Below are 11903 nucleotides of genomic sequence, written 5' to 3' on the forward strand. Positions count from 1 at the left end.
TTTCTCCCCTCTCTAGGATGTAAGCTGTCTAGGGCAGAAACTATTTTGTTCACTATTGGTTCTGGTGTCTAGAACAGTACCTGGCACGTAATACGTGTTCAATAAATATTGGTTGGATTAAGTAGGAGGGAAAAAGGGTAGGAGGAAGGGTGCATCTATCACAAAATCCTTCTCTCCTGCAAGAGGAACAACTGTTGTCCTGACCTGGAATCAGAAGACTACAGAAAAATGTACTGTGTTACCATGGCAACCACAGCTCCAAAAATAAAAATAGCCTTCAAAGCTGCCACAGGTCTTTGGTGGGAAAAGGCTAACCACTATTTGTAGACTGTACCTGGGCCCCAGGTTGACTACGCGCCAAAATATTGCCCCCCATGTGCTTTGCTCTCTGGAGCCTCGTTTTGGGAGAGGTCAACCACTCTTCACCTGGTGATGCCAAAGTTGTCTCCCCAAATAGAGAACACACTTAGAAGAGCAGCCATGTCTGGTCTCTGGGCACCTGCAGTCTGAGGGAAGACACAGTACAAAGGAAAAACCATGAAAGAAACCAAAAGACTTAAAACAGACAAACAATACATAGTAATCCAGATTTACATAAATGGCCCACGAGGGCATAATTATTCAACTTCAAGAGGACTTCCTGCTTTGTAAAATGATTTCCAATAGAATTCCATGAAAATCAAATTTCCTTCGAGTCCTTCATCCATTTGATTATTTATTCACTCCCTAAGTGTATGTTTACTACATTCCACGCAAAGAGCTCAGCAAGCACTGAATAAAACAAACACTGAACACAATTAACTCTGCCCTCACAGTTTCTGATCCAGTGAAAGATACAATGTGACCAAGTAGCCACAACTTAAGAACACAGATGTAATAAATACGTGAGTCAGGAAATACTTGCTAGAGCAACAATAACTAAGCTAAGATCCAAACGAGAAGAAGGGCAGGGTGGCCAAGGGGGTCAGTGTTACAAAAGAGGAATTCCGCACAAAGGAACAATGTCTGTGAAGACCTAGAAATAAAAGGAAGCATCCATCCAAGGCACTGAACGGTAACTCTGGCTGCAGGGTGAGCGGCATCAGGGAGACCAGTTAGGAGGACGCTTGAGTAACATATGTGAGAGATGGTGATGGCCCAGGGAGCCGAGATGGTGGTGGAGATGAGAAGACAGACTTCCTCCAAAGGAGGGAAACCGTGCAAAACTGAAGGGTACCAACCCTCCCCTCAAGGAACAGAGTGAGAGGAACTGGTTTGGAGGGAAAGGTGAAGAGTTCAGTTATGGACTGTTTTGAAGAACATTCCAATGGAAATGCCCATCAGCCAGTTGGAGAGATGAGCTTAAGGCTCAGGAAAGAGATGAGGTCTGAGATGTAAGTGTGAGAATCATCACCATGCAGGAATAATTAAATTCAAGAGAGTGAATAAAATAGTCCAAGGATAGTATGTAGATTCAGGAGAAGGAAAGGGGGTGGGGTGAGGGAGAGGGAGGGGAGACGGAGAAGGAGAAATAAGCCTGGATTCAGAACCTTAAGCAGACCAACACTGAAGAGACAGCCAGCCAAGAGCAGCCCACAAAGTATAAACTCATTTTCACCACGTATCAATATATCAGAAAAGTGACATCTCATCAAAGCAACAACAAACCACTGTTCAGCTTATACTAACCAGAGCAGCAGACTCAAAACCTCACAGACCACCAAAGAAATCTCAGTTTTATTAACTAATGATAACATGAGCATAATTCTTCAGACACATCTACTGAATTCTGTCTTACAAGATGAAGAAGAAATGTATACTCTCCATTTTACCAAGGAGAAAGACACTGAGGCCCAGAGAGACTGAGTAACCTGCCCAGGACCACACAGCAAAAAATAAATAAATAAATAACAGAACCAGAGCCTCTACCTCCGATGCTGCCTCAAGACAGCCCCCTGGACTGGCACAAAGGCAGTCGCCCTAGGACAACCATCACCCTGCCCCTAACAATGGATGAGGCCTGTCTGAGCTTCCTGGTTCGCTGATGAAGATATGGCTCCATCCTGGGCCAAGATAGGCTCCTAGGGACATGGGGTGGGCAGAATACGATAGTTAGGTTGCAGGAGATCAGTATTCTAGAGCCATCTCTGCCACTGACCAGCTTTGTCCACTGACCTTGCACTTCTCAGTTTGCTCAAAGGTGAAATGACCACACAAATCTCATCTACCATGAAGACTAGATTCTCTGAGCGAGATGCAGACCAGAACTGTAGGTACTAAGGGGTGGCAGCTGAGTGCGAGAAAAGTAAGGCTATTCGGGGGTGAAATCTAGGTCCCAGGACGCTCCTCCCATCTCCCTCCCAGCAGATCTTTTCCTCAGACCTTTATTTTTTAATGTTTTAGTCCAAATTCCATATTCTACTGAAATTATCTTTTGCACACTAGTCTCCCCCACAGGCTGTGAGCTCCTCAAGGAAGGGCCACTTGTATCCATCTTTGTGCCCCAAGCACCTAGGACAGCACCTGATTCTCTGTAAGTGCCCAAAAAATGTTTGTTGAACTTGAGAATTACTTCTCCTGAGTTATCTACATTTTCAGCCTAATCTCTTTGGCTGCTAAACAAAAGGCGTGTCAACTAATAGAGGCATTTTGGGAAGGAGTCCAAGCATGGAGAAGGCACTTCAGAGGAATTGTCCAGTGTCCCTAAGAACTTTCTGAATGGGCGGGCCACTTCCTACTCTGCTCACCTCTGAGACTGGCTCTGCCTTCTAACGTGTGTGGTTGCCAGTTCCTCCACTGTGTCTGCAGGGCTCCACAACCTCCACCGGGGAATCAGTGAGCACCAAGTAACTGGTAGCCCAAATCAAGGCTTCTCTTACTATCTGGAAGCAACAGCCCAAGTTACTAACAATAAGTCTCTGAAGGAATATTCTCAAAGGATAATGACCTGATAGTCTCTCATCTTCACTGAGGACAAAACAAGAGAGAATGAGTTTGAATTATACCATGGGGGATTTCAGTTAGATCTTCAGCAGAACTTTCTCAATAGTAGGACTTGAAAACATAGAAAGAAGTAACCAAGAGAGGAGAGGTGGTGCAATCTCTTTCCTGGGGCCTTTTTTTTTTTTTTTTTTTTTTTTTTAATGAGATCTTCACATGTCGAGAAGATGTGCTTCATCATAGACAGAGAAAACACATGGTATCACCCACGCTAAGGGCAAACTGTTCTCTGGAGAAGCTCCACCCTGTTCAGAGTAACCTTTATTACTGTCATTCCATCCAATCCCAAGAATACAGAAAGGTCAGGAAGAGCTTCCCAGTGTAATGACCCAGCTGGGAAACAAATGCTTGCCGGGTCAAGGCAGGCTGCTTTGAGGGGTCAGACAGGCACTCACGCCAAGCCTGGGTCACAGAGAACAGAAGAACGAAGCTAAGAGGCATCTTCTTTGATGAGAGGGCTTGTATCCCCCCCTTTGGAGAAATGTCTCATTCTGATGGTTCCTCCAGAAACAATGCTTCAGAAATCCTTTTATTTTCCTTATTTCACAGACTTACCTGTCCTTAACCTTTGGGTTTATGTTCTCCCTTACTTTATACAGGTACAAGGTGCAGAAGAGCTGATGAAAAAGGAAAGTTTCAATCAGAAAGAAACTCTGGGGAATTCCCTGGCAGTCCAGTGGTTAGGACTCCACGCTTCCACTGCATGGGGCAAGGGTTTGATCCCTGGTCGGGGAACTAAGATCTCACAAGCCACATGGCATGGCCAAAAAAAGCCTCTGAATGAGAAAAAATACCGGGAGATAATGCACCAAGCATGCTACTAATGTTTGGGTTAGCGTAGTAAAATGATGAGCTCTTTTCCTTTTCCCTACTGTCCAAAAGTTTTATATTAACTAGCTATTTGATCACACATACAATATTCATTGACTTTTATCATGTAAAAATTTCTTTTAAGACAAGCTGGGGGGACTTCCCTGGTGGCGCAGTGGTTAAGAATCCGCCTGCCAATGCAGGGGACACAGATTCGATCCCTGGTCCGGGAAGATCCCACGTGCTGCGGAGCAACTAAGCCCTCGAGCCACAGCTACTGAGCCTGCGCTCTACAGCCCGCAAGCCACAACTACTGAGCCCGCGTGCTACAACTACTGAAGCCCGAGCACCCAGAAGCCCGTGCTCCACAACAAGAGAAGCCACCGCAATGAGAAGCCCGCGCACCGCAACGAAGAGTAGCCTCTGCTCGCGGCAACTAGAGAAAGACCCCAAGCAGCAACGAAGACCCAACATGGGCAATAAATAAATACACACATAAATAAAAACAGTAAACTGAGTAAAAAAAAAAAAAAAGACAAGCTGGAAAACTCTTGGAGAGACTCAAATGTATTGCTATGTATATCCCCATATCCCCTCCCTCTTGCGTCTCCCTCCCACCCTCCTTATCCCACCCCTCTAGGTGGTCTCAAAGCACCGAGCTGATCTCCCTGTGCTACGCAGCTGCTTCAAAAAAAAAAAAAAAAACAGTATTGCTAAACTAACCGTCCATCATCTTTCTGTATTTTCCTAATTGCTGGAGCAAATGATACATGGGCTACCACACTCACCCCTGCCCAAACGGGGCCCCAAGGCAAATTCTTTTTGCATAGTTGCAAAAGAAAGTGGAAAAACCAAGTGGGTTGTGGATTATTTTTTTCAGTCCCCTCACTCAGCCCCCTCATTTCCTGACTAAACTTGTGAACCAGAAGCAGCAAAGACCAAAAAACCTCTATGGTCAGATCATGGAGGAAGGAGGCACCAGGCTGGCAGAAGCTCCAGAGACGTGACAGATAGAAATTAGCCCAGACTTTAGGTCAGAGGCCTGAGTTCCAGACTGTAACCCAGATCTGCCACTGAGACGTGCCTAATCACCCGTTTCCTTTATCTTATCCACAGAATCAGGGTGGAACAACCAGAGCCAGTTAGAATACGTACAAAGGATGCAGAAGAAAGGGCTTCACAGCATCTGACCCAAAAGGTGTATCAGGGCCTCAAATGAAAAAGCCATGGGTGTCCTCCTCTGTCTCCTCTTTACCACTGGTCTTAGCGAAGGAACAGCCGCACCTTCCTAGTGATGACTTTGATGAAGATTACCCAGACACATGGTCTGAAAACAGGGAAGAACAGTTGACACCAGGGCTATCTTCAGAAGGCGGCACCTGGCTGCCCGCAGTGGCATGGAGGCTGGCGGGGGCAGGCCACGGCCTGACATCTCTGTGCCCCAGCTTGAGGCATCTCCATCCTGCCTTCCTTCCACATCTGATTTTCCGTTATGCATCCCGAAAGGAAGCCTCACCATCTCCTCCTAGAGAAGGAAGGTTCCTTAGGCTCCAAAGTCACAGGACAAGAGCTCATAGACCTCCCACCCACCCCGAAAGATGTTGAAAAGCATCTCCCTTCACACCAGGTACAACTGCCCCTTAGCGAGTCACTGCACTGATATGGGCTTTGGAGGAAAGAACCCCAAGAGGGCAAAGCCTCCAGGAAAAGCCTGCAGACTTTGTAAAGCTCTTGTACACACAGCGACCCGGCAACCACGTCTGGGCTCTCAGGCCAGCTGGGCTCTGTATCTGAACGCCCGCTTCAGGGCCCAGCGGCTCACCCACTGGGGTCAAGAAGGAAATTCCCCACCGGCAGCTCAGCCATTCACGCGTCCTAAGGAAAACTCCGGAGTTACCCTAGAAGCAGTTATCAGTGCCCAGCATAGCAACTGGCGTACAGATGGTACCTGGGAGAAACTAACCAAGCGGGGCAGAGTTATCACCTGTTAATCTGCCCCATGAAAATCCCAGTCTCTCCCCTGACATGGAACTGGCACTTCCTGAGTGCAAAACCACCACGGAAACTCTCGAAATACCAACTGCCATGGAGGAAACTGGCCAGTGTGAATCAGCCCATGGGGCTTAGATCTACCTTCTCCGTTTCCACAGACTCTTTGAATCTGGAAACCACATCTACAGCCCAAGGTTGGCTGCTTCTCACGGAGCAGTTCACCTACGCCAGGTAGCACCGCCCTCACACATCCCCGTGCTGACCTCTGACCTCTGACACCTACACACTTATCCTCAGTGGCCTTCCCATCCTCCCGACCTCCTTCAGAACCTCCCTTTCCACGTGGGTGTGATCTCAAACACGCAAGGGCCAACTATTCCCAGGCCCCGGGGAGATGGTTCAGTGTAGCTGTGAAGAGCACGGGCTCCGGAATCAGAAGAACGTGATTCCGATCTCACCCTTGCTTCTGTGTGACCAGGAGCAAGTGAATCTCTGAACTTAAGGTTCCTCAGCTGTAAAACCCACCTGGGGGTTTGTTGTGAGGATTAAATGTGTGTTTAAGGCTCTTAGCAGAAAGTAAGATGCAGTCCCCGCCCTCAAGGAAATAAGGGTCTGGGAGAGAGGTTTTTCCTAGTTTAACCTTATCCAGCACCAATTACTTATTTAATCTGCTGACAAATCACAGGTCTCCTGTTTGATGCTTTGTGTGAAGAAAGACATGAATGACCTCCCTCCCACACTCTCTGTGCTTCTCCTAGATGTCAGGGTCCGCACCGAGCTGACGGGTGCAGCGCACATCAGCCTGCCCCCTGGAAACTGAGCTGAAGCCGAAAGCAAGACTCCCTCCGAAGGTCAGAGGAAGGGGATGAAGACTTACGATAAATATACCAATGATGAATAATCATTACGTGCAAACCCACATGCCGGCTAGACTGGCAACAGTTAGATAACCAGGCTCGCCAGGCTGGCAGAATCAGTGAGAGGCGCCACCTGAGGTCAGGTGTGCAGCCGAGCAGAAGTCATGACAGGGTAGATGTGTCACACAGAAGAGGGGACAGAACTGCCACGGGAAAGTGGTGCAAGAGGTGATAATAAGGAGGGCGTCCTGGGGAGACAGAGCAGAGAAGCGCTTCTGTGTCCCCCAGACAGACAGCCTGCCGTCGGGCGGCCACACCTACACCCTTGCCCCTTGTCAGCGCTCCTTTCCCCCTCCAGAGAATGATGTCAGGATGCCATCACAAAAGTTGTGTCTCTGTCCAATTCTGACCTCTTGCCGTAATCCAGCGGGTGAGAGAGGGACTCTAATCCTCAATTTGGGTTTTGAACAATCACCACAACCAGTTATGGCCAAGGGATTTGGGCAGACACGCAGGTACTAATTCTAAAAGCCTGCCCCATCAACTTCAGACTACGTTATCCGTGGAGCTCAGAGGGCAACACGGCCAGCAAAAAACGGTGCCACCTTATGTTAAACAGTGGCTAAGATGACAATTCCCAGCTGTAACAGTAAGTGCCGGAAGAACAGCGCAAGGCTCAGGCCTCTACCTCGCACCTGGTTCACACAGAACAGCAAGAATTCGTTGCCTCCAATACCACTCTGAGCATGTCTCTCCTGGGTTCCGGAACCTACAATGGCTCCCCGTTGAGTTGAATCCTCTTTGCAGACAAAGCACACTGTCCATAGGATCTCAATACATCTTTGTTGACTGACTGACTAATTGAAGTGCAAACTCTTCAGCATAAATCATAGTCTGTCGGCCCATCACCTCACCACCCTCATTTTTCCACATCCCTCATCAAGACCACACTTGGTCATCCATCCCCATCTTCAAGCCAACACACCCAAACTGCCTTCACCAGAGGCTTCTGGTTCCCATTCAAAACTCAGCTCTCCACAGAAAGTAGATTCGTGATTGCCTAGGGCTGGGGGCGAGGAGTAGAGGGGGATTGAAGGTGATATACAAAGGGTATGGGTTTCTTTTCGAGGTCATGAAAATGTTCTAAAATTGACTGTGGTGATAGTTACACATATTTGTGAATATACTAAAAACCATTGAATTATGTACTTTAAAACTGACTAAATTGTATGGCATGTAAATTATATCTCAATAAAGCTGTCACACATCAAAAAACTCAGTTCTGGACTCATGTCCTCCAGGAAATTTTCCCTCATTCATGAATAAGGATAATTTCACTCCAAAGAGGAGAGAAGAAGGAATCATTCACTCAATCATTATTAATTTACACATCAATAAACATCTATTGATCATGACGAAAGGCCAAGTACAGTGCTAGACAGTGAAGATCCAAGGATGAAACAGACAAAATTGGACTCAGAGTACTGGCCCCCAAGGTCTTTGCTAACTTCACCGTTTTCTCTACTTCTTTCTTCCCAGGATTAAGGAAAAGAAAGGGGTCTCCTGATTCTCTTTATATTTTCATTTTTGTGCAGTTAAAATCCACAAGCTGAGGCCCTCTTGACCCCGTGCCTTCTACCACATCAGACAGAATTGCATCGCAGGCCTGAAAGGGGCTTTTCTCTGTTGCGGAGAGGTAGACTTGGGGTGGGGACAGTGAAGAGGAAGGACGCTGTGCTGGGCCTGGTGTGCTAATCCCCCTAATCCAAGCCTGAGCTGGGTCACTTTCCAATCATTATATCCAGAACGTGTAACATGTGAGGAGTCCCAGGGCCTGCTCCAGGACACGTGAGTACGTAACCTATACTCTCAAGCACACATCCACTCCATGTGAGCCACTCACAGAATGATGACAATAATCCTTCCCCCTTGCACAGCAAGAGGACGTTTACAAAACAGTTCCACGTGTATCACTTGAGACCTCCCACTAATCCACAGATGGAGAAGATGAAACAGAGGTGAAGGGAGGTGTCCAAGGTTCCACAGCGAAGCAATGACAGAACTTAAATTTAAACCCAGGTCTCCTGACTTGAGTTCCAATTCTCTTTGTGCCCTATTGCCTCTAAATGTCAATTCCTCCTCAGGGAATCATCTTGGCCATTTACAAGCACCCCTTCACTTGACTGCTTCTTTTCTTTCCAAGAAGCCTTCTACTTCCAAGGCCTAAAAGAGATGGGTTTTTGTTTTGGCCACAGTCGAGATAGAGTCCAACAGGAGGCAGTTTAACAGTGGTTAAGAGTAGAGATCTGAGTCAGACAAATTTGGGTTTGAATCCAGAGATTGTCTTTTTATACATATGTACATATATTCTTCTAATCCAGCAAGCCGCCATTGAAAACAACTGCCATCTGGGGGTGTGCTGTGCCATGCGGCTTGCGGGATTTTAGTTCCCCGACCAGGGATCGAACCTGGGCCTTGGCAGTGAGAGTGTGGAGTCCTAACCACTGGACCACCAGGGAATTCCCCAACTGCCAGTTTTTAAACTACTCCTCGAAGGTGAAAACCCTTCCTGATTTAAAAGTATGTTTCCTGCTCCAACAAAAATGAAGATTCCACTAAAATTTTTTTTTGCCCACACGGCTTGCAGAGATCTTAGTTCCTGGACCAGGAATCGAACCCGTGCCCTTGGCAGTGAAAGTGCAGAGTCCTAACCACTGGACGGCCAGGGAAGTCCCTCCACTGCACCTTTAGACAACTCTCAAAACCAAGACAGACTTCCCTAAATCTAACCAAACCCTCCCCTATCCCTTCCCTGGCTACCAGCGTTAAGAATCTTCCCCATATGCTGTCCTCAGTATACATGGCAGAATCTCAGGATCAAAATAGGGCCTCTTTTAGGGTTTCTCACATTTGAGGGGAAAGCTGACAAACACGGATGAACTATTTTAGTTCAAGATTAGCTCCCACCAAGCTTGCCCCATTTCCCTCTACTCTCTGGAAAAGGTGACAGGATGAAGTAAGAGTACAGAAAGAATTGTTATCCTCAGGTCCCCAAAAAGCCCCAGAACCAAGCTTTACATCTGCGCCTGCAGGGATAACCACATCCAGTCATTACAACCAAAAAAGAGAAAGGAAGCCTGGCAGGCTTAAAATGCTCATCATCTGTGTAACCCAGCCCAATTCCTCAGCGCCCCCTCAACGACGCATCTCACCCTGTTCTTATGCCTTCATCTGTACTGTTCCCCTTTCCTGATCTCATGCCCCTGACATTATAGTCTTCCTGTTTTCTACTACTTTTCTGTACGTGTTGTGGTTTGAGCCTCTTCCTTCCAGAAGTCTTCTGTACCACATGGCACACACAGTATATGTCTTCCAAAGATTCCATCTCCTCAATACCAGGGAAACTCACATGCCATAATTTCTTATCCAAGTCTCCTCCCATCCTCCTTCTCAACTTCCACATCCCCACACTCTACCCAGCTCTACCCACCCTCCCTCCCTGCCTCCTGGCCATAGCACCATTAGCTGGTACCAGACTGAACTCACAAGAACATCCAATAAATACTTGTTGAACTGAAATGAATGGAATTGAATAGACTGGGAGGAGGAGTCCCGGGGAAGGTGGCCAATCACTTGTCTGCCCCACGCAAAGGCACAGACCACTGTTAGGAGACAGGGCCCTAGAGTCTGAAGGTAAATGGGTAGGGTCCAAGACATCAATGAGCCATTGAGGACTGCCCCCCCTCCTCCACCAGGCAATGGCCTTGGCTCAAACACAACCCCTGGCCAAGGTTGTGTGGAGCTGCCCTATGGTCTTCTACACCAGTTCTCTGTCTAGGGAAAGCAAACTTCCCGACTACTCAGATGCCACATTTATCCAGACAAGAAGTAGCTGGCACAAACCATAATGGTGTGGACCAGGCCTAGATGTCTAAAGATTCTGTGTGATAAGAAATGTGACTCACTCAGTGTGAATACTCCGCCACCTCCTCTACACATGGGGGCCAGGAAAGGCAACCGGGGGTGGCCAAAAATAAAATAATAAAAATTGAAATGGAGCTTAGAAACTGAAGTCTGAGTGGAGGAGCCACTTAACGTCTTGCCTTCTACGATCTCTGTCTGTACAATGGGACTGACAGGAGTACCCATCTCAAAGAGGTTTCGTGGGGATTAAATGTGGAGATGCACCGTGAAGTGCTCATCATACTGACCGAGAATGATAAGGGTTCAATAAACATCAGCTGCTATGGTTGTTAGTATTCATGTTGCTGTGAGGATCCAATGGGATGGAACGCAGCATGAAGCCCCGAGTACGGGTGTAATGGAAAGTCACCGGCCCCCCGGCCGGGACTGGGGAGATGGGTGACACGTGGGGGAAGCCGTCCACCCTGGCGAAGGGCTCCTGCAATCCTCGGCGAAGTTCCCCGGGGTGCCCTGGGCACCCCCCCACCCCACCTCCCCGACGGCTGTGGGGAGGCCGGGGGAGGAAAAGGGAAGAAGGCTGGGGCGGGACAGGCACGTACCTGCTTTCGCTGCACTCCTTCCGCTCACTCACCCGCAGCCACTTGCGGAGGAGGAAGCGTTTGCGGCGCGGGGAAGCGCTGGGCGTGGAGCAGTTGGACCACGGGGTGTCTTCGTCGCTGGAGGGCGTGATCTCGATGGACGGCAGCTGCAGAAACTCCTTGCCCGGAGCCAAGACGCCGGGCAGTTCCCGGCTCAGCCCGGCCTCCAGGCTCGGCTCCTGCACATTCTTGGTGCGGCGCATCTTGAAGCGCCGGCGGCGGAGCGTGGGGGTCGACGAGCTGGACCAGACCAGGCTGCCCTCGGGCGCGCCCCGCGGCTCGGGCACCTGCAGGGCGGGCGGCTGCAGGCTCTCCATCATGTTGGCCGCCGGCATGGGGCCCGCCGCCTCCGCCCGGCGCCTCGCCGCCCGCCGGCCGCGCTCCCCGCCCCTCGCCCGCGGCGCCCGGCCTCTCACGTTAGGAAACGCTCGCCGCTCGAGCCGCGAGCGGAGCAAGTTCGTCTCCCGGAGCGCCGCGCGGAAGGGGGGAGCGCGGGGGAGCGCGGGGGCCCGCGGCGCGACCGCCCCGGAGTCTAACTCGGCCGCCCGGCCGCCCTCCGGGGCTCCCCTCGCGCGCCCGCTGCTTCTCCTTCGGCGGCGCTCCCTCGCCGGCTGGCGGCGGCCGTGCCCGAGCGGGACTCGGCGGCCCGGGCCCCGGGGTGGGGCGGCTCGGCAAACTCTCAGCGGTTTGCGTTCGGCGGACT

At 49.6% G+C, this 11903-nt stretch overlaps 1 protein-coding gene across 3 annotated transcripts in view; it reads right to left on the bottom strand.

The window, feature by feature from the left end:
* GRAMD1B (GRAM domain containing 1B) overlaps positions 1-11535 on the bottom strand; it is a 178474-nt gene extending 166939 nt beyond the window's left edge. For all 3 annotated transcript variants that reach the window (XM_036860720.1, XM_036860721.1, XM_036860719.1), the window contains exon 1: positions 11162-11535. In XM_036860720.1, coding sequence (XP_036716615.1) covers positions 11162-11535 — 374 coding nt within the window. The remainder of the gene's footprint in view (positions 1-11161) is intronic.
* Positions 11536-11903: the final 368 nt, after the last annotated feature.

This window comes from Balaenoptera musculus, chromosome 8, assembly GCF_009873245.2.
Source record: "Balaenoptera musculus isolate JJ_BM4_2016_0621 chromosome 8, mBalMus1.pri.v3, whole genome shotgun sequence".
Lineage (NCBI taxonomy): Eukaryota > Metazoa > Chordata > Mammalia > Artiodactyla > Balaenopteridae > Balaenoptera > Balaenoptera musculus.